General features: G+C 49.3%; 1 protein-coding gene across 1 annotated transcript in view; it reads right to left on the bottom strand.

Moving 5' to 3' along the window:
- RHPN2 (rhophilin Rho GTPase binding protein 2) overlaps window positions 1-22,689 on the bottom strand; it is an 88,186-nt gene that overhangs the window by 9,849 nt on the left and 55,648 nt on the right. Inside the window, exons 7-13 of the mRNA XM_010367003.1 lie at window positions 18,474-18,640; window positions 12,084-12,271; window positions 11,517-11,673; window positions 8,501-8,620; window positions 4,526-4,720; window positions 2,473-2,549; window positions 40-186 (exon numbers count right to left, since the gene is read on the bottom strand). Of these exons, the coding sequence (XP_010365305.1) occupies window positions 40-186; window positions 2,473-2,549; window positions 4,526-4,720; window positions 8,501-8,620; window positions 11,517-11,673; window positions 12,084-12,271; window positions 18,474-18,640 (1,051 nt within the window). The remainder of the gene's footprint in view (window positions 1-39; window positions 187-2,472; window positions 2,550-4,525; window positions 4,721-8,500; window positions 8,621-11,516; window positions 11,674-12,083; window positions 12,272-18,473; window positions 18,641-22,689) is intronic.

Genomic DNA, 22,689 nt, shown 5'->3' with positions numbered 1-22,689 from the left:
ATCTATGTTTGCTGCCAGCCCAGAAAAGCATGTGCTTACCGAGGCAGAGCAGTAAGGATCCAGGAAGTGAACCTGAACGGGGGCGTTCCCTCTCAAGGTGAACCCTAAGTCCCCTTCTTCTGCAGTGAAGTGGATACTTCGAGGAGGCGTCCACCGCTTGTTAGCCGAAAACACAGATAAGGGGCCCTTTGGAAGACAGCATCGTTAGGTATAGGATTTGAAGGCTGGATCAGACACTTCAAAGCTAAAGGGAATTTCGCCTGCTGTCCTTGAAGATCTCACTTGGCCTTGTTCAGGGACAAATGACACATCTGGGGCATACATGCTATAGCAGTCATGCGAGAATCCGGAATGCCATCTTCTCAAACATACCCAATATGTTTTCAATAAAATTATCTTTTAGACATTGTATTAATTTAAATTACCTTTTTTTTTTTTTGAGACATCCTCTCGCTCTATCGCACAGGCTGGAGTGTGGTGGTGTGATCTTGGCTCACTGCAGCCTCTGCCTCCTGGGTTCAAGCAATTCTCCTGAGTAGCTGGAATTACAGGTGCGAACCACCACGCCCAGCTAATTTTTGTATTTTTAGCAGAGATGGGGTTTCACCATGTTGGCCAGGCTGGTCTCAAACTCCTGACCTCAGGTGATCTGCCCGCCTCAGCCTCCCAAAGTGCTGGGATTGAAGGCCTGAGTCACCACACCCAGCCAAAATTATCTTAAATAAAATCTCTAACATAAAAAATTTAAGACCAGGCATGTCATGCCTGTAATCCTAAGCACTTTGCATGGCCAAGGCAGAAGGATCACTTGAGGCCAGGGGTTTGAGGCCAACCTGGGCAACATAGTGAGAACCACTCTCTACTAAAAACATAAAAGAATTAGCCAGGCAAGGTGGTACATGCCTATGGTCCCATCTACTCAGGCTGCTGAGGCAGGAGGACTTCTTGAGCCCAGGAGTTTCAGGCTGCAGTAAACTATGATTGTGCCACTGCACTCCAGCCTGGGTGAAAACAGAGTTAGACCCTGTCTTAAAAAAAAAAAAAAAAAAAAAAAAAAGGAAGGCTGGGAGTGGTGGCTCAAGCCTGTAATCCCAGCACTTTGGGAGGCTGAGACGGGCGGATCACGAGGTCAGGAGATCGAGACCATCCTGGTTAACACGATGAAACCCCGTCTCTACTAAAAAGTACAAAAAACTAGCTGGGCGAGGTGGCGGGCGCCTATAGTCCCAGCTACTCGGGAGGCTGAGGCAGGAGAATGGCGTAAACCCGGGAGGCGGAGCTTGCAGTGAGCTGAGATCCGGCCACTGCACTCCAGCCTGGGCGACAGATCAAGACTCTGTCTCAAAAAAAAAAAAAAGGAAAAAACAAATCTCAGGCCTGGGCACAGTGGCTCATACCTGTAATTGCAGCACTCTGAGGCCTAGGCAAGAGGAATGTTTGAGCCCAGGAGTTTGAGACCAGCCTAGGCAACATAGCAAGACATCTCTACAAGAAATAAAAATTAGCTGGACGTGGCAGTGTGCGCCTGTAGTCCTATCTACTAGGGTGGCTAAGGCAAGAGGATCGCTCGAGCCCAGAAGGTCAAGGGCTGCAGTGAGCTATGATCATGCCATTGTACTCCAGCCTGGGTGACAGAGTGAAACCATGTCTCTAAAAAAATTAAAAGATATAAAAAAATTTTTAATAGACAATACCTAAAAACTACTTTTAAAATATGCTATGGGGCTGGGCACAGTGGCTCAGGCCTATAATCCCAGCACTTTGGGAGGCCAAGGTGAGCGGATCACTGGAACCCAGGAAGTCAAGACCAGCCTGGCCAAACACGGTGAAACCCCATATCTACTAAAAATACAAAATTAGCTGAGTGTAGTGGCACCGGCCTGTAATCCCAGCCACTTGGGAGGCTGAAGCTGGAGAATCGCTCGAACCTGTGAGGCGGAGGCTACAGTGAGCCAAGATTGCACCACTGCACCCCAGCCTGGGCGACAGAGTGAAACTCTGTCTCAAAAAACAAATAAATAAAAATAAATGAATAAAAGAAAATATGCTATAGTCTGAATGTCTGTACCCTCCCAAAGTTTGTGTATTAAAACCTAATCATCAGTGTAATTATTAGGAAGTGGGGCCTCTCAAGAGGTGATTCAGTCTTGGGGCGGAACCTTCAAGAATGGAATACATGCTTTTAAAACAGGCCCAAGGGAGCTCATCACCTTTTCTGCCATGAGGACACAGGTAGAAGGCCCCACCTATAAACCAGAACATGGGCCTTCGGGCCTTCAGCAGATACCGAATCTACCCACACCTTGGTCTTGGACTTCCCAGCCTCCAGAACTGAGAAATATATTTCTGCTACTCATAAGCCACCTAATTGGAGGCATTTTGTTATAGCAGCCCACATGGACTAAGACACCATACTCGCCAAAGTGAAGAGCTGTCCCCTTAGGTCATTCATGTAGAGAGCATTCAACATACCAGCTTCTGGAAGAAGTCTGTGACTGTCAGCTTGGAGAACTGGGGCAATATGATGTCAACCTCTTGCTCAGTTTTAGCTAGAAAAGAGCATTAGAAATGGGAGGATAAATGTTTCTGTAATTGAAAGTGATCCTTATAGCCCGGTGTTGTGGCTCACGCCTGTAATCCCAGCACTTTGGGAGGCCGAGGCAGGTGGATCACTTGAGGCCAGAAGTTCAAGACTAGCCTGGCCAGCATGGTGAAACCCCATCTCTATTAACAATACAAGAATTAGCCAGGTATGGTGGCAGGTGACCGTAATCCGAGTTACTTGGGAGGCTGAGGCAGGAGAATCGCTTGAACCCAGGAGGCAGAGGTTGCAGTGAGTTCACGCCACTGCACTGCAGCCTGAGTGACAGAGGAAGACTCCGGAAAAAAAAGAAAAGAATAGAAAGTGATCCTTGGGAAGGAGACGGTACAGAACTTTCTCTTAGTCACGCATCCTTCCCCTCGGTTTAGACAAGTAGTACGAGAAGATGGAACACAGCTCAACCCCCGACCTAGGGTGAACTCTATCTTCCATTTAGGTACCTCCTGTGAGCCACAGGAGGTATAACTCATTCCTGAGCTGGGACCAGGGAGTGATAACCAGACACATTCCCCACTGATGGGGTTTCCTGATACGTAAGGGGCTTAGTGGGCTTCTCTGGCACTCATAAAACTCTACTGAGGATGCCGGGCACAGTGGCTCACGCTTGTAATCCCAGCACCTTGGGAGGCTGAGGTGGGAGGATCATCTAAGGTCAAGAGTTCAAGACCAGCCTGGCCAACATGATGAAACCCCATCTCTACTAAAAATACAAAAAATTAGCCAGGTATGGTGGCACGCGCCTATAGTCTCAGCTACTTGGGAGGCTGAGGCTTGAACCAGGGAGGCAGAGGTTGCAGTGAGCTGAGATCACGCCATTGCACTCCAGCCTGGGTGACAAGAGCGAAACGACCTCTCAAAAACAAACAAACAAACAAAAAACCTATTGAGAAGTCATCTATGTTTCAAGTGTTGTTATGGAAGTTCCATGCCTCACTGTACACAGTCCTGGGATACTGTGCTTTCTGTTTTCATCATTATTACTATTTTGAGACAGGGTATCGCTCTGTTGCCCAAGCTGGAGTGCAGTGGTGCGATTACAGCTCTCTTGCAGCTTGACCTCCTGGACTTAAATGATTCTCCTGCCTTAGCCTCCCCAGTAGCTGGAACTATAGGTATGCACCACCACACCTGATGATTTTTTTTTTTTAACTTTTTGTAGAGATGGGTTCTCACTACCTTGCCCAGGCTGGTCTCAAACTCCTGAGCTCAAGTAATCCTCCTGCCTCAGCCTCCAAAAGTACTGCGATTACAGGTTTGAGCCACTGTGCTTGACCTTTTCATTATTAACGTGGTATGAAGATTTCCCAGTGAAAAGGAGGTTTGGCAAATAATGACCATAGACAGCTACATACCCCCACCAGCATCTTTCACAGCAGGCTCAGACTACCCTTAACATAAGGCTGGTCAATTTCTAACAAAGGATCCCAGGGCAGACCGATTCTACATGAGAACAACAGCATAAAAAGTGTATCTAGGCCAGGTGTGGTGGCTTACCCTGGTAATCCCAGCACTTTGGGAGGCCAAGACAGGCAGATCACTTGAGGTCAGGAGTTCGAGACCAGCCTGGCCAACATGGTGAAACCCCATCTCTACTAAAAATACAAAAATTAGCTGGGTGTGGTGGTGGGCGCTTGTAATCCCAGCTACTCAGGAGGCTGAGGCAGAAGAATCACTCGAACCCGGGAAGCAGAGGTTACAGTGAGCCGAGATCACGCCACTGCAGTCCAGCCTGGGCAACAGAATGAGACTCCGTCTCAAAAAGAAAAGAGAACTCCAGGGCAAAAGCAGCACCTCGGTCCCTGCCCGGTGCTGCCCTCCCAGTGCCAAGCACACAGCAAGGGCTTGCTCAACCCCCACAGGCCAGGCGTGCTCTTTCCACGGCACAGGCACCCCCGCAGAAGGCACACAGTCTAGGTTACTCACCAACAACACTGGGGGCGTCGATCAGGTTCAGCAGGTCATCGTCCTCCTGGTGCTGGGCGTACGTGAGCCGGGAGCGTTCCTGTGCCGCACACAGCACCTTCTGTAGCACCTCAATGCTCCGCAGCTTCTTGCACAGGCTGGCCTCCCTCACCGACTCCTCGTGATGAGTCATGGCTCTGCGCAGGTGGGACTTCCCTGAAGACGGAAGCCAGCACCCACGTGACTTGCAGATCCACCAAGCAGAGCATAAGGGCCCAAGGGGCAGCCCAAGAGGTTGGACGTTCTCTTTTCTAAAGGATCTGCCTGGATAGCTAGAGCCTCTGATACCCTACCTTGTTTTAACCTGAGTGCCTGAGTGCCTCTCTCCTAGCAGAGAGAGCCGGACAGACTCCCTTTTAGTTTCTTCACTTGCAGCCCCTTTATCCCCCTTAAGGGAATAACTAGTGCAAGGCTGACTCCAAGCACATCCAGGAATGCAAACTGCTGATAAGATACTGAGGCAGGCTGTACCAGCAGCTCCTAGGGATGTGCTCAGTGGAAGGTACTTAAAGCCCCTGCATTTATCTCTTAGTGATAGTTTAAGCCTCTGCACCTGGAACTGTTTATTTTTTGTAACTGCTTCTATAACCAATTAATTTTTTTTTTTTTTGAGACGGAGTCAGTGGCGGAGTGCAGTGGCGTGATCTCGGCTCACTGCAAGCTCCGCCCCCCGGGTTCACGCCAACCAATTAATTTTTTAACTTTTTTGCCTATTCTGCTTCTGTAAAATTGCTTCAGTTAAACCCCCGTCCCCTATTTAGACCTTAGTATAAAAGAAAAGCTAGCCCCTTCTCCGGGGCCAAGAGAATTTCGAGCATTAGCCATCTATTGGTCGCCGGCTAATAAAGGACTCCTGAATTAGTCTCAAAGTGTGGCATTTCTCTATTACTCACTTGGTTACAACAAGCCTTTTATTAAAATAGTATTTTATTTCATTTTTATATTTTATATTTAGAGACAGGGTCTCGCTTTGTTTCGCACACTGGAGTACAGTGGTGCAATCATGGCTTACTGCAGCCTCAAACTCCTGGGCTCAACTGAACCTCCCGCTTCCGACTCGTGAGTAGCTGGGGCCACAGGCATGCACCACCACACTTGGATAATGTTTTCATTATTATTATTTCATTATCATTGCTGTGTTGCCCAGGCTGGTCTCAAACTCCTGGCCTCAGGCAATCCGCCTGCCTTGGCCTCCCAGAGTGCTGGGATGACAGGCGTGAGTCACTGCACCCAGCCCAAGCCTCCCTTAAATGCATATGTAATAAGCTCACTTGTGTCCATAAGATGTTCAACAAATATTTACCAAATGTGCTGGGCACTAGAGATAAAGCAATGACTAACCAAACTGCCCCCACATTCATGGAGTTTATATGTAAGGGCTGAAGACAGGTAACTAACAAGCCAAGAAATATGTAATGGATGGGTGGTGATAAGGTTATGGAGAAAAATAAAGCAGGGTAAGCGGAGATGGTGAGAGAAGACTGGGAATGGGGTTGTCCTATGACGGGTGACCGAGGAAGGCTTTTTTTTTTTTCTTAAGACGGAGTCTCGCTCTGTCACCCAGACTGGAGTGCAGTGGCACGATCTTGGCTCACTGCAACCTCCGCCTCCCAGGTTTGAGCGATTCTCCCACCTCAGCCTCCCGAGTAGCTGGGACTAGAGGCATGTGCCATCACATCTGGCTACGTTTTTGTATTTTTGGTAGAGACTGGGTTTCTCCATGTTGCCCAGGCTGGTCTCAAACTCCTGACTTCAAGCTGTCCTCCCACCTTGGCCTCCCAAAGGGCTGGGATTGCAGGCCTCACGTGAGCCACCACACCTGGCCAAGGAAGCCTTTGTGATATGGTCCTTTTTGAGCAGAACCCTGATGGATGTGAAGGAGCAGCAGGTGCGAGGGCCCTGGGGCAGGGGCACACGCAGGTGTTCAAGGGCAAGGAGGAGCTAGGGTGTGCCTGGAGGCAGGGAGGGCGGGAGAAGGGGAGAGAATGAGTGCAGGGAAGGAGGAGGACCAGATCATGGCGGACCTCACGCGTGTGAGATGAGAGCTCTCACTCCTGTTCTGCGTGAGGTGGGAGCCCATTAGGGTGTGAGCAGAGGGCTGATGTGATACGATCTGTGTGACCAGACTCTGACGGGGCGCCAGGAAAACCAGCTATGAGCAGGGCAAGCCACGTGACCTCTCTGGGTCTCTGTTTCCTCAGCTGTAAAACGGAGATGCCACGAGACCCACCTCATAGTGTTGTGTGGGGTTTCAGTGAGTGAATGTTTGTTACATAAGCACTGTACACATGTAGCTTCCACCAGGGCAGCAGGGTTAAAGTGGCCAGATTTGAGATGCGTTTTCTAGGTACAGCCAAAGGGATTTGCTAATCAAATGTAGGGTGAGAAAGTAAGACAAGAGGTTAGGTGTGGTGGCTCGTGCCTGTAAAACCAGCACTTTGGGAGACAGAGGCAGCAGGATCGCTGGAGGCCAGGAGTTCAAAAACAGCCTGGGCAACATAGCCAGACCACGTCTCTACAAAAACCTTTTTACAATATTAGCCGGGCGTGGTGGTGCATGCCTGTAGTCCCAGCTACTCAGGAGGATCACTTGAAGCCAGGAGTTCAAGGCTGCACTGAGCTGTGATTGCATCACTGCACTGCAGCCTGGGGGACAGCAAGAGGCTGTCAAAGCAAATGAAAGAAAAGGAAAGAGGAAAGGAGGGAGGAAGCATAGATAGGGAGGAGAGAGAGAGAAAGGAAAGAAGGAAAGAATGAAGGAGAGAAAGGAAAGGGAAGAAAAGGAAAGCAACAAGGAACAAGGAAAGGAGAGGGGAGGGGAGGGGAGAAGGGGAGAGGGGAAGGGTGAGGGGAAGAGAGGAAGGATGAGAGGAGAGGGGAGGGGAGGAGAAAGGGGAGGGAAGGGGAGGGAAGGGGAGGTGAGGGGAGGAGACAGGTGGGAAGGGGAGTGGAGAGGGGAGGAGAGGAGAGGAGGGGAGGATGGGAAGGGAGGGGAAAAGGGAAGGGAGGTGAGGAGAAGGAGGAGGGGAGGGGAGAAGAGGGAAGGAAGGGAGGAGAGGGAGGAAGGGAGGAGAGGAGAGGAGGGGAGGGGAGAGGAGGGGAGGGAAAAGGGGAAGGGAGGTGAGGAGAGGGAGGAGGGAGGAGAGGGAGGGGGTGGGTAGGGAAGGAGGGGAGGATGGGAGAGGAGGGGAGGGGAGAGGAGGGGAAGGGAAAAGGGGAAGGGAGGGGAGGACAGGGAGGAGGGGAGGGAAGAGAAGGGGAAAGGAGGGAGGAGAGAAGAAGGGAAGGGAGAAAAGGGGAGGGGAGGGGAGGGGAGAGAAGGGGAAAGGAGGGAGGAGGAGAGAGGAGGTGACAGAAGGGGAGGGGAGGGGAGGGGAAAGGGGAGGAAAAAGAAGAGTGGAGAGTAAGTCCAAGGTTTCTGGCCTGAGCACCTAGAGGGGTGGGAGTTGCCATCACTGAGACGGGGAAGCCGCATATGTGTGTATGAGTGGTGCGTGGTGGGGCAGGTTAGGGTGGTGAAGGTGAGGTCTGCACATGGGAAGAGATATTCACACTGAGACACGGCAGAGACCAAACCAGGACACTTCATTACCAGTCATTAGGTATTCTTGGTAATTAAGCCATGCATAAGGAAATCAACAAATGTCTCCTTCCCCATTAGCATGGTGCAGGCCACCCCGTGGGCCCCAAGGGAGATGGTTAAAGTCCTGGCTCCACAGTGGGAGGCCTGGGTGCTATGGAACCTGTGAGAACACAGCCTGGGAAGCCCTCTGAGGCTCGGGACTGCGCCTCATGACTTCTGAACCCGAAGTGGCCACAGTGACTCGGAACACCGCCCTCTCCCGGGCCCTCTTCAGGACCTCTCCGTGGCTGTCTGTGAGCAGGGCCAGCTGGGCACTGAGTGGGGCCCAGGTCTGGATGCAGGGGGACACGCACCCAGCTGTCGGCGCTGCTGATCGTTCTTCAGTGTGGCCAAGGGTGTCAGCCCCTCTGGCATGTAGTCGTAGAGCTGGGACAGGCACTTCTCCTGGTGGTCCAGATCCGTGCCTGGCTTCACTGCAAAGAGAACCACAGGTTAAATCCCCTCTCATGGACCTGGCCCCAAACCCACATAGAGATTTCTCTTTCCACCACATCTCCTGCTTCCTTTCTTCTGCAGTTTCACAAGGCATTTGGGATCATGGGTCTCCTTTCTGCCCCTGGCCACACCCCAGGCAGTCTGGCCCTCCAGCCTTTTCTTCCTTTGAGACAGTCTCACTCTGTCACTCAGGGTGGCGTGTGGTCTCACTCCGTCACCCAGGCCAGAGTGCAATGGCGCAATCATAGTTCACTGCAGCCTTGAACTCCTGGGCTCAAGTGATCCTCCCACCTCAGCTTCCTGAGTAGCTAGGACTACAGACATGCACCACTACATGCCAGGCTAATTTTTAAAATTTTTTGTAAAGGTTTGTAAACTTGCTGTGTTGCCCAGGCTGGTCTCAAACCCCTGGGTTCAAGCGATCCTCCTGCTTCAGCCTCCCAAAGTGCTGGGATCAAATGTGTGAGCCACCATGCCCGGCTACCCCAAAGCTCTTGCTCATTGGGACCAGCCAGACTCCAGAGGTTCATAACGTTATAATTTTTTATTTTTTGAGATGGAGTCTTGCTCTGTCACCCAGGCTGGGGTACAGAGATGTGACCTCGGCTCACTGCAATCTCCACCTCCTGGGTTCAAGCAATTCTGTCTCAACCTCCCGAGTAGCTGGGATTACAGGTGCGTGCCTCCAAGCCTGGCTAAATTTTGTATTTTTAGTAGAAACGAGGTTTCAGCATCTTGGCCAGGCTAGTCTCGAACTCCTGACCTCATGATCCACCCGTCTCGGCCTCCCAAAGTGCTGGGATTATAGGCGTGAGCCACCATGCCCAGCGATGTTCATAATTTGACCCTGAGCCCCAACACACTACCTCCTCCGACTCACCCACCACACAGAACCTCCTAGTGTAGCCCAGACCCTGCCATGCCTGGCCTGCACCCCTCTGCAGGCCTGCACACCAGCAGCAGAGCCCCTTCCTGCTTCAACCGTACCCTCCCTGGTGCGCATCCTGCTCTCAAACCTCACAAAACCACTCTCCACTTCCCCAGCACCCTCAGCCTCTGTTCCTGTGCTCACTTTCCTCCCTCTAGGCTGACCCTTCCCTCCTGTGCAGATGGAAAAGTTGAACTCAAATGTCACCACCTCTGAGAAGCCATCCATGACTGCACCACGGAGTCCACCTGCTGCCGCATTTGTGTTTCTGTAGCAATCACCGAAGCACTATATGGTATTTCTATTTGTTTCCACATCTTATCTCGCCTAATAGACTACATAGTACTAGGAGTGGCAGCTCACACTTTCAGAGAACCTACAGTATACAAAGCATTATTGAGCTTTGCACACAGGCCCTTCATTTTCATGACAGCCTGTGAGGTAGGTTCTCTCCATATACCCATTTTACAGATGAGAAAATCGAGGTAGAAGACAGTTAAGTAACTTGCCAAAGGTCATACAGCTCATTCATGGCAGAGCTGAGATATGAACCCAGGAAGTCTGGCTCCAGAGGCTGTCTTTTTAATCCTCAGGAGGCTGCCTGGATTAGTATTCATTACATCAAAAATCCCTGGCCAGGCACCGTGGCTCATGCCTGTAATCCCAATACTTTGGGGAGGCCAAGGCAGGACAATTGCTTGAGGCCAGGAGTTTGAAACCAACCTAGGCAACATAGTGAGACTCCATCTCTACCAAAAAAAAATTTCTTTTTTTAATTAACTGGTGTAGTGGCATGTGCCTGTAGTCCCAGCTACTCAGGAGGCTGAAGTGGGAGGATCACTTGAGCCCAGGAGTTCAAGAAGGCAGTGAGCCATGATCATACTGCTGCACTCCAGCCCCATCTCTAAAAATAAATAAAATAAAATAAAATAAAATTAAAATAAATTAAAATTCCGATCATCACACTTTTTTTGCATTGATTTTTATTTTATTATTATTGTTTGTTTGTTTGTTTGTTTGTTTTGTTTTGAGACGGAGTCTCGCTCTGTCGCCCGGGCTGGAGTGCAGTGGCCGGATCTCAGCTCACTGCAAGCTCCGCCTCCCAGGTTCACGCCATTCTCCTGCCTCAGCCTCCCGAGTAGCTGGGACTACAGGTGCCCGCCACCTCTCCTGGCTAGTTTTTTGTATTTTTTAGTAGAGACAGGGTTTCACCGTGTTAGTCAGGATGGTCTCGATCTCCTGACCTCGTGATCCGCCTGTCTCAGCCTCCCAAAGTGCTGGGATTACAGGCTTGAGCCACCGCGCCCGGCCTATTATTATTGTTTTTGAGATGGAGTCTTGCCCTCTCGCCCAGGCTGGAGTGTGGCGCAGTCTCGGCTCACTGCAACCCCTACCTCCCCAGCTCAAGCCATTCTCTTGCCTTAGTCACCTGAGTAGCTAGGATTAGAGGCACGCGCCATGCCCAGCTAATTCTTGTACTTTTAATAGAGACGGGGTTTCACCATGTTGGCCAGGCTGGTCTCGAACTCCTGACCTCAAATGATCTGCCTGCCTTGGCTTCCCAGAGTGCTGGGATTACAGGCATGAGTCACTGCACCCAGCCTGCATTAATTTTGATTCTTTTAAAATATTACCTTAAAATGTTACTTATGTTGATGCCAGCATTTTTGGCATTCCGTTAGATTCTAAATTCCAGGTGAAAATTCATCCTCTTGCACCCAGGCCGAATTAAAGGTGCTTCCTCTTCCTCCCTCCGAAGGAGCTTATAACCCCTAACCCCAGCATGGCCTGTGTGGCAGCTGCCTCAGTCATGGGTCATTCCCATCCTCTGCCTTCAGCCTAGGAGCATCTCCAGGGAAGGCAGTTAGCTCTCACTCAGCTCAGAATCACCCCTGGGGCAGCTGGACCACAGCCCTGGCCAAACCCCCAAACGCCCCAGGCCTTACCCTGGTGGTCGATGAGGAGGATGGCAGTGAAGTAGTGGGCCAGGGCTGCATAGTGGTGGCCCTTCACGCAAGCCAAGCTGGCCCAGGAGTAGGGGATGTTCTCTTTCACTGGCACCTGGCTCATGGCTGCGTGCAGCTGCTGGTAGACCTCTCCCACCTGAAAGAGAAGGGGCACTGGGAAGGGGAAGCCTGGCACAAGGGCCCTCATGAACCCATTTGCAGAGAAAGAGCTCTTTCTTCTTCCCATGCAACTAGCCCCTGCCAGGGGCTGCTCCAGAATCTGGGAGCAACTCCAAGGAACCCCTCGTTCTGTCATTGTCACAGTTAACAGAGGGATCAGGCTGCTGTCATTATGCTGGTTTTTAGGTTAAGCTGCAGATGGAATCAGTGATCCGTATCTGAAACACCAACACTGGCCAAGAAAACTCAAGCCAGCAGTACTGGCCGGAGCTGGCACAACGCCCAGGTCACAGGCAAGCTCCCGTGGGAAGGCCCTGCTACTTCCAGTGCTCCTGTGCCAGCATCTCCTGCCCACTCCCGAAAGTCACAGGAACCAGGGAGTCTTACCTTGGCAGCCTCCTGAGCCACCTTCACCAGCATGAAGAATTCATTTCGGATCCCGGGAAGGCTGATTTTCTCAAACACGCTTTCTTGGGCTTGGGCAAGCATCATTTTGACGAGCACGCTGAGCATGGCAGGGCTCATGTCGTAACTTGGAGTATGGGTAAATGTCTCTTTCAGGTAGTTTAAAACCCCTAAAAGTGGAAAATGTTTTGCCCATTAGTTCGGGTTCATATTTACTTCATCACGTTGCTGTAGAGAAAGATAGGAGGCCAGGTGCGGTGGCTCATGCCCGTAATCCCAACGCTTTGGGAGGCTGAAGCGAGCAGATCACTTGTGTCAGGAATTTAAGACTAGTGTGGCCAACATGGTGAAACCCTGTCTCTATAAAAAATGCAAAAATTGGCCGGGCGTGGTGGCTCAAGCCTGTAATCCCAGCACTTTGGGAGGCCGAGACGGGCGGATCACGAGGTCAGGAGATCGAGACCATCCTGGCTAACACGGTGAAACCCTGTCTCTACTAAAAAATACAAAAAAATTAGCCGGGCGAAGTGGCGGGCGCCTGTAGTCCCAGCTACTCAGGAGGCTGAGGCAGGAGAATGGCTGTGAACCCGGGAGGCGGAGCTTGCAGTGAGCTGAGATCTGGCCACAGCACTCCAGCCTGGGCGGCAGAGCGAGACTCCGTCTCAAAACAAACAAACAAACAAACAAACAAACAAAAAATGCAAAAATTAGCTGGGCATGGTGGCGTGCACCTATAGTCTCAGCTCCTCTGGAGGCTGAGGCAGGAGGATCGCTTGAGCCCAGGAGGCAGAGGTTGCAGTGAGCTGAGATCTCACCACTGCACTCCAGCCTGGGTGACAGAGCAAGACTCCGTCTCCAAAAAAAAAAAAAAAAAAAAGGAAATAAAGAACCAGTGTCCTACAACATATTAAAAAATCTGATTCTTAATTATATGGTCCAGCAATTCTACGCCTACATATATCCCCAAACAATTGAAAGTGGGAGCTTTAATGACACTTGAACACCCGTGTTAATAGCAACATTATTCCCAAGAGCTGAAAAGTGGAAACCACCCAGACGTCCACGAGTGGATGAATGATTAAACACAATGTGGCCTATCCATACAATGGAATTATTTTTCAGCCTTAAAAAGGAATGAAATTCTGACACATGCTACAGTGTAAATAAGGACATTATGCTAAGTGAAACGAGCCAGTCAGAAAAGGACCAATATTGTAGGATTCCATTTAGATAAGGTACCCGGAATAGTCAAATTCACAGAAACAGAAAGGAGAATAGAGGTTAGCTGGGGTTGGGAAAGGGGGCAATGGGAAGTTATTGCTTAACTGAGTACAGAGCTTCACTTTGGATGATGAAAAAGTTCCGGAGAGAGCTGGGCGCAGGCGCTGCCGCCTGTAATCCCAGCTACAAGGGAGGCTGAGGTGGGAGGGTTGCTTGACGTTAAGAGTTCAAGACCAGCCTGAGCAACATACTGAGACCTCCGTCTCTTAAAATATATATATTTTTTAAAAATGTATTTATTTGGCCAGGCGCGGTGGCTCGCAACTGTAATCCCAGCATTTTGGGAGGATGAGGCGGGCGGATCACGAGGTCAAGAGATCGAGACCATCCTGGCCAACATGGTAAAACCTTGTCTCTATTAAAAATATAAAAATTAGCTGGGCATGGTGGTGGGCGCCTGTAGTCCCAGCTACTCGGGAGGCTGAGGCAAGAGAATCACTTGTACCCAGGAGGCGGAGGTTGCAGTGAGCTGAGATCAATCAATCCATTGCACTCCAGCCTGAGCAACAGAGTGAGGCGCCATCTCAAAAAAAACAAAAATGTATTTATTTTATTTATTTTTGAGACAAGGTCACACTCTGTTGCCCAGACTGGAGTGCAGTGGCATGATCACAGCTCACTGCAGCCTCAAACTCCTGGGCTCAAGTGGTCCTCCCACCTCAGTCTCCTGAAGAGCTGGGACTACAGCCATGTACCATCCCACATCCAGCTAATTTAAAAATTTTTTGTACAGATGGGGTCTCCCTACATTGCCCAGGCTGGTCTCCAACTCCTGGATTCAAGTGATCCTCCTGACTCAGCCTCCCAAAGTGCTGGGATTACAGGTGTGAGCCACCTTGCCTAACCAACAAAAAATTTTTTTAACTTCTGGAGATGGTTAGTGGTAATGGCTGCACAACACTATGAATGTACAAATGCACTTAATGCCATTGAACTGCACACTTAAAAATGGTTAAAATGTGCTTCTGGTTGGCAGGATAATTTTTAAATTTTAAAAATGTAAGATAATCATTAAAATGATAATTTTATGTTCTAAGTTATGTTACTATAATTAAAAAAACTGGTTAAAATAGTACATTTTTGGGAGGCTGAGGCAGGAGAATGGCATAAACCCAGGAGGCGGAGCTTGCAGTGAGCTGAGATCTGGCCACTGCACTCCAGCCTGGGGGACACAGCAAGACTCCGTCTCAAAAAAAAAAAAAAAAAAAAAAAAGTACATTTTAAGTTATATATGTATATTTTAACACAATTTATTTATTATTTATTTATTTATTTATTTGAGACGTAGTCTCACTCTAATGCCCAGGCTGGAGTGCAATGGCATGATTTTGACTCACTGCAACCTCCACCTCCCAGGTTCAAGCGATCCTTCTGCCTCAGCCACCCAAGTAGCGGGGATTACAGGTGCCCAACACCACACCTGGCTAATTTTTGTATTTTTAGTACAGACAGCGTTTCACCATGTTGGCCAGGTTGGTCTTGAACTCCTGACCTCAGGTGATCTGCCTGCTTCAGCCACCCAAAGTGCTGGGATAACAGGCGTTAGCCACCCCATCCAGCCTTTTAACCCAATTTTTAAAAAACTGGATTATCTTCCAAAACACTTGCATCTCTATTGAGTAAAGAAACCAGCCTGCTCCCCACAACTCGTGTCACCTGGGACAAAATTCCATCACAACAGTCATGGAGGTGAAAGCAGAGAGCAGGCAGAAGGACTGAGGGGCTCACAGGGGGCCAGGCTCACACATAAGATCTGAGTCATTCAGCAGTCCAGGGCTTTTCCCCTGGACCTCAAGAAGATCTATTCTGGCCAGGCGCGGCGGTTTATGCCTGTAATCCCAGCATTTTGGGAGGCCGAGGCGGGCGGATCACCTGAGGTCAGGAGTTCGAGACCAGCCTGGCCAACGTGGCAAAACCCTGTCTCTACTAAAATCATAAAAATTAGCCAGCCACGATGGTACACACCTATAATCCCAGCTACTCAGGAGGCTGAGGTAGGAGAATCGCTCGAGCCCGAGAGGCAGAGGTTGCAGTGAGCCAAGATCTCACCACTGTACTCCAGCCTGGGTGACAGAGTGAGATTCTGCCTCAAAAACAAAAACAAAAACAAAAAAAACTCAATCCCTCTGCTCCAATGGAAATTTTCATGCTGCAGCCCTCCACTGACTTCTCCATAGTTTAGTAAATTAACTGTCCAAAGCACTAATTGACAATCAATCTGGAAGTGAAATAGAACCTCTGATATGAGTCCCATCCAACTGATTCCTCTGGTTTTGTTGCTGAGCAAAAAAAAAAAAAACCACCCTGCAGAGGGATGGCACCTGCTGTTTTGAGCTGTGAGCTCCCTGGGGGTTCCCTCACACTCCCCACCGTTCTCCCGCTTGCTTCATTTTGTCTATAGTTTGTCTCCATTGCTGTAATCTCAGAGACAGGACACAGCGTGCCTGCCCAAGATTCCTCAGAAAGATGAGTCCAGAAAAAAGATTTACAGCAAAAGAAATCAACTCGTATTTGGAATCTTAGCATATCGCTTCATCCCAAAAGACCAATCTTTTATTTTTTTAATTAATTAATTATTTTTTGAGACAGGGTCTTGCTCTGTCGCCCAGGCTGGAGTGCAATGGCGTGATCTTGGCTTATCACAACCTCGGCTGATCCTTCCATCTCAGCCTCCCAAGTAGCTGAGACTACAGGCATGCACCACCAGGCCCAGCTAATTTTTGTACTTTTTGTAGATACTGAGTTTCGCCTCGTTGCCCAGGTTGATCTCAAATTCCTGGACTCCAGCAATCCACCCACCTCAGCTTCCTAAAGTGCTGGGACTACAGGCATGACCCACCGTGCCCAGCCTATATTTTTAATTAAAAAAAAAAAAATTCTTTTTAGGGACGGAGTCTTACTCTGTCACCCAGGCTAGAGTGCAGTGATGCAATCATAGCTCACTGCAACCTCAAACTCCTGGGCTTAAGTGATCCTCCCATCTTAGCCTCTGGAGTAGACGGAACTATGAATGGACACCACCATGCCTGGCTAATTTTTAAATATTTTGTAGAGACAGGGTCTTCCTGTGTGGCCCAGGTTGGTAGGACCAACCATTGTAACATCAGAAATTTCACAATGAGTCAAAGTGGCAAAGCTATGGTTCTTCACGAGCTTGCAGGGCAAAGTGATATCAAACAATGATCCATACAGATGGATAGGGATCACACCCCAAAGCAGAAAGTCCATGATCAGCCCAGAAGGCAACACACTATAGAGCTAGCCTGGGGACCACACTGCAGTCTACACTGTGCCCTGCTCTTGCATCCATCCCCACGCGTAGTCTGACCCAGATACAGGCCCTGCTATGGGGCAGCAAGGCAGAACCCGCAGGCATGTGTGAGCTGCGCCAGCCTCACTCACAGCACTGGGTCTGGTGACCCTGGTCCTCTATAGGTGTAAGCACTAGGCTGCTTTTCTCCTTGACCCCGCACCTCGTTCTCACACTAAGATTACCTGAGGTGAGGAGTTTGAGACCACCCTGGCCAACATGGCAAAACCTCATCTCTACTAAAACTACAAAAATTAGCCAGGCATGGTGGCAGGCGCTTGTAATCCCAGCTACTTGGGAGGCTGAGGTAGAAGAATCACTTGAACCCAGTAGGCAGAAGTTGGAGTGAGCAGAGATTGTGCACTGCACTCCAGCCTGGGTGACAAGAGCAAGACTCTGTCTCAAAAATAAATAAATAAATAAAATAAAATAACAAAAGACAGTTCCCAGAAGAAGGGAACTGAGCTATGAGACATCCTTTGAATACATCACTTGACAAAGGGTTGAGAACACCCACTTCATGCTGGAGAAGTTGGCAGAATGCAAGTGATATAAAGGCACGGAGGGGCCAGGCACAGTGGCTCACACCTGTAATCCCAGCATTTTGAGAGGCTGAGGCGGGCAGATCACCTGAGGTCAGGTGTTCGAGACCAGCCTGGCCAGCATGGCGAAACCCTGTCTCTACTAAAAATACAAAAATTAGCCAGCCATGGTGGTGAGTGCCTGTAATCCCAGCTACTCAGGAGGCCCAGCTAATTTTTGTACTTTTTGTAGATACTGAGTTTCGCCTTGTTGCCCAGGCTGATCTCAAATTCCTGGGCTCCAGCAATCCACCCACCTCAACCTCCTAAAGTGCTGGGATTACAGGCATGAGCCACCTGTGCCTGGCCTATTTTTTTAATTAAAAAAAAATTAAGGGGCCGGGCGCGGTGGCTCAAGCCTGTAATCCCAGCACTTTGGGAGGCCGAGGCGGGTGGATCACGAGGTCAGGAGATCGAGACCATCCTGGCCTACACGGTGAAACCCCATCTCTACTAAAAATACAAAAAACTAGCCGGGCGCGGTGGCGGGCGCCTGTAGTCCCAGCTACTCGGAGGCTGAGGCGGGAGAATGGCGTAAACCCGGGAGGCGGAGCTTGCAGTGAGCCGAGATCGCGCCACTGCACTCCAGCCTGGGCGACACAGCGAGACTCCATCTCAAAAAAAAAAAAAAAAAAAAAAAAAAAATTAAATAAAAAAATTAAATTTAATTAAAAAAATCAGTAGGCTGAGGCAGGAGAATCACGTGAAACCGGGAGGTAGAGGTTGCAGTGAGCTGAGATCACACCACTGCACTCCAGCCTGGGTGACAAGAGCGAAACTCCATCAAATAAATAAATAAATAAATAAATAAATAAATAAATAAATAAATAAAGGCACGGAGAGTAATACACGCTGATAAGGTACACCTGATACAAGAAAAAGACGCCTACAGTTTCACTATTTGGGGAAAGTTACTCCGCTCTTCATGACAGTGTTGAAAGAAACAGTTATGCACTGCCATCCCAGGGGCCACTTGTCTGGAAAAGATTAATCATCAGCCACAGGATTCACCATGTACATCAGCCATCCCAGACTGAGGTCTGAACCACCGAGCAAGTTTCTTAATGGGAAGTTACACCAGAGCTGGAGACTGGTCTGGCCCTTGCAGGGGATGACCTGTAGACCCTCTTCAGTAAGGGGTCCCCGGGTGTCACTGGGCGGGGCCAAGGCTCTGTCTGGTCAGCCCTGGAGGAGACCTACCCGCAGCTCTCTGAAAGGCGTCTATGGCACTCTCCAGCCCAGCCTGCGTCTGCCGATCGCACCGGGTCCCAATCTGGGTGTAGAGGGCCCCAGTGTTGAACAGGACACTGGCCTTCTCCAGCAGCAGGTTCTGCTGGCTGACCGGAACCCCAGTGAGGGAGTCATACCTATGTGAAAGAAATGCATTCTGAGAATACACATTACTTGCCTAGTTAATGTTACTTTTGGATGCAAGTGGAAAACACTTTTTTTTTTAAGAGTCAGGATCTCACTCTGTTGCCCAGGCTGGAGTGCAGTGGTGTCATCACAGCTTACTGTAGCCTCCAACTTTAGGGCTCAATTGATCCTCTCACCCCAGTCTCACAAGAATAGCTGGGATTATAGGTGCATGCCACCATACGTGCCTATTTTTTTTTTTTTTGAATTTTTGTAGAGATGCGGTCTTACTATGTTACCCAAACCGCTGTCAAACCCCTGGGTTGGCCAGGCGCGGTAGCTCACACCTGTAATCCCAGCACTTTGGGAGGCCAAGGCAAGTGGATCACCTGAGATCAGGAGTTCGAGACCTGCCTGGCCAACATGGTGAAACCCAATCTCCACTAAAAATACAAAAATTAGCCAGGCATGGTGGCGGGCGCCTGTAATCCCAGCTACTCAGAAGACTGAGGTGGGAGAATCGCTTGAACACAAGAGGTGGAGGTTGCAGTGAGCCGAGATGGCACCACTGTGCTCCAACCTGGGTAGCAACAACAACAACAAAACTCATTTCTTCAATAAAATTCAAGAATGCACATGCACTGAGGCTTTTGTTTCCAAGCAAGATGACAGCACTAATCACACTGACCACCACAGCCACACACAAAAATATCTGACAGGGTAACTGGATAAACACACCATGGGACATCCAGACAATGGAATATTACTCAGCACTAAAAATGGAGAAATGCACCAGCAAGCCATGAGGAGATGCAGAGGATACATTACTAAGTGAAAGAGCCAACCTGAACATTGCTACCTACTGCACAGCACACTGTATGATTCCAATGTTCTGAAAAGCCAAAACCCTGGAGACAGAAGAAAGATCGGGGTTGCCAGGACTTAGGGGGAGGGAGGAAGGAACAGGCAGAGCACAGGGGATTTTTCCAGCAGTGAAACTCTTCTGTATGACACTGCAAAGGTGGATCACTGTCATTCTATGTTGGCCAAAAGCCACAGAATACACAAGTGCAAGAATGAACCCTAATGGAAACTATGGACTCTGGGTGATAATCATGTGCCAGGTAAGTTCCTCGATTATTAAAAAAAAAAAAAAAAAAAAAAAAAAAAAAAAGGGCCAGGTGCAGTGGCTCACACCTGTAATCCCAGAACTTTGGGAGGCCGAGGCAGGGAGATCATGAGGCCAGGGATTGAGACCAGCCTGGCCAACATGGTGAAACCCCTTCTCTACTAAAAATACAAAAATTAGCCAGGCATGGTGGGGCACATCTGTAGTCCCAGCTACTCAGGAGGCTGAGGCAGAACAATCACTTGAAACCAGGAGGCGGAAGTTGCAGTGAGCCAAGACCGCGCCACTGCACTCCAGCCTGGGCGACAAAGCAAGACTCTGTCTCAAAAAACAAAAGTAACAGGCTGGTACAGTGGCTCATGCCTGTAATCCTAGCACTTTGGGAGGCTGAGGTGGGCAGACAGCTTGAGTCCAGGAGTTGGAGACCAGCCTGAGCAACACAATAAGACCCGGTCTTTGTAAGGGAAAAAAATGTGCCACTCTAAATAATAAAGCCTATTTTTAAAAAAAAATTTGGGCCAGGTATGGTGGCTCACACCTGTAATTCCAGCACTTTAGAAGCCAAGGCTGATGGATGCCTTGAGCTCAGGAGTTTGAGACCAGCCTGGGCAACATAGTGAAACCCTGTCTCTACCAAAAATACATGGTGGTAGCATGTGCCTTTAATCCCAGCTACTTGGGAGGCTGAGGTGGGAAGATGGCTTGATACTGAGAGGCAGACGTTGAAGCGAGCTGAGATCACACCACTACACTCCAGCCTGGGTGACACAGTGAGACTCCGTCTCAAAAAAAAAAAAAAAAAAAAAAAAGGTGTGTATATATATGGCTTCTCCTAAATGAAATATGGCAATTACTAACCCCTCATAATTCTTTCTGAAATCTAAAAACTCAGGATTTGTTTTAATTTGTTTTACTTTTTTATTTTTTCAAAGTCTCACTCCATTGCCTAGGCTGGAGTACAGTGGCATGATCATGACTCACTGCAGCCTTGACCTCCTGGGCTTAGGTGATTCTCTCATCTGAACCTCCCAAGTAGATGGGACTAGAGGCATGTACCACCCACGCCTGGCCAATTTTCTCTAATTGTTTTGGAGAGATGGGGTCTCACTGTGTTGCCTAGACTGGTCTCAAACTCCTGGGCTCAAGTGATCCACCCACCTTGGCCTCCCAGCATGCTAGAATTCCGGATGTGAGCCACCACACCCAGTCTAGGACTTGTTTAATTTATTTATTTATTTATTTAATTAATTAATTTATTTATTTATTTATATTTTTAGAGACAGAGTTTTGCTCTTTCGCCCAGGCTACAGTGCAGCGGCACCATCTTGGCTCACTGCAGCTTCCGCTTCCCGGGTTCAAGCAATTCTCCTTCCTGCCTCAGCCTCCTAAGTAGCTGGGATTACAGGCACCCCCCACCACGCCCGGCTAATTTTTGTATTTTTAGTAGAGATAGGGTTTCGCCATGTTGGTCAGGCTGGTCTCAAACTCTTGACCTTAGGTAATCCACCCACCTCAGCCTCCCAAAGTGCTAGGATTACAGGCATGAGCCACCGCACCTGGCCCTAAGACTTGTTTTAAAGTTTACTCATGAACCAAGGGGTGTGCAGACAGCTTCTCCCTAATTCATGACTAAGGAGAAACCACCTTTCGCTTTTTGGCCATGCAGACAGCCTGGTGCATTGTTATGCAAAGTCATCCCGCTTTCCTTTGCTTTACATGAGGAAGGCATCAGTAGCCATCCATCAGCTATAGAAAGATTTGATTCTGGGCCGGGCGCGGTGGCTCAAGCCTGTAATCCCAGCACTTTGGGAGGCCGAGACGGGCGGATCACAAGGTCAGGAGATGGAGACCATCCTGGCTAACATGGTGAAACCCCATCTCTACTAAAAAATACAAAAAACTAGCCAGGCGAGGTGGCGGGCGCCTGTAGTCCCAGCTACTCGGGAGGCTGAGGCAGGAGAATGGCGTAAACCCGGGAGGCGGAGCTTGCAGTGAGCCAGGATCCCGCCACTACACTCCAGCCTGGGCGACACAGCGAGACTCCGTCTCAAAAAAAAAAAAAAAAAAAGAAAGATTTGATTCTGATACACCCCTGACCTTCTAGAATGTGTTCTCCTTTCACTGACACTCCTAATGACACTCAGAGAAGGGGTGTAGCATTTCCAAAGTACTTTAGGTGTGGTTGTTTTTTTTTTTTTTTTTTGACAGAGTCTCACTCTGTCACCCAGGCTGGAGTGCAATGGCGTGATCTTGGCTCACTGCAACCTCTGCCTCCCGGGTTCAAGCGATTCTCCTGCCTCAGCCTCCCAAGTAGCTGGGACTACAGGCATATGCAACCATGCCTGGCTAATTTTTGTATTTTTTAGTAGAAGCAGAGTTTCACCATATTGGACAGGCTGGTCTCGAACTCATGACCTCGTGATCTGCCTGCCTCAGCCTCCCAAAGTGCTGGGATTACAGGTGTGAACCACCGCGCCCAGGCTTTTTTTTCTTGTTTGAAACAGGGTTTCACTCCTATCACCCAGGCTGGAGTGTGGTGGTGCGATCTCGGCTCACTGCAACCTCTTCCTCTCGGGCTCAAGTGACTCTCCCGCCTCAGCCTCACAAGTAGCTGGGACTACAGGTGCATACCATCATATCCAGCAAATTTTTGTACTGTTTGTAGATAGGGGGTTTTGTCATGTTGCCCAGGCTGGTCTCAAATTCCTGGGCTCAAGTGATATGCCTGCCTCAGCCTCCCAAAGTGTTGGTATTATAGGCGTAAGCCACTGTACCCGGCCTCCCAAGTATTTAAACTATACTAATCTTTGAAAATACCAATTGGGTCTATGGTCATACCACCCTGACGTGCCTGATCTTGTCTGAAAATACCAATTGTGGAGAAGAATCAAGTGTTCCACTTCCATTTTTTAAATCTGATCTAAGCTGAGT

The sequence above is a fragment of the Rhinopithecus roxellana genome, chromosome 12, assembly GCF_007565055.1.
Source record: "Rhinopithecus roxellana isolate Shanxi Qingling chromosome 12, ASM756505v1, whole genome shotgun sequence".
Taxonomy (NCBI): domain Eukaryota; kingdom Metazoa; phylum Chordata; class Mammalia; order Primates; family Cercopithecidae; genus Rhinopithecus; species Rhinopithecus roxellana.
Note: the sequence above shows the minus strand (reverse complement) of the source record. Positions and strands in the feature narration are given on the sequence as shown.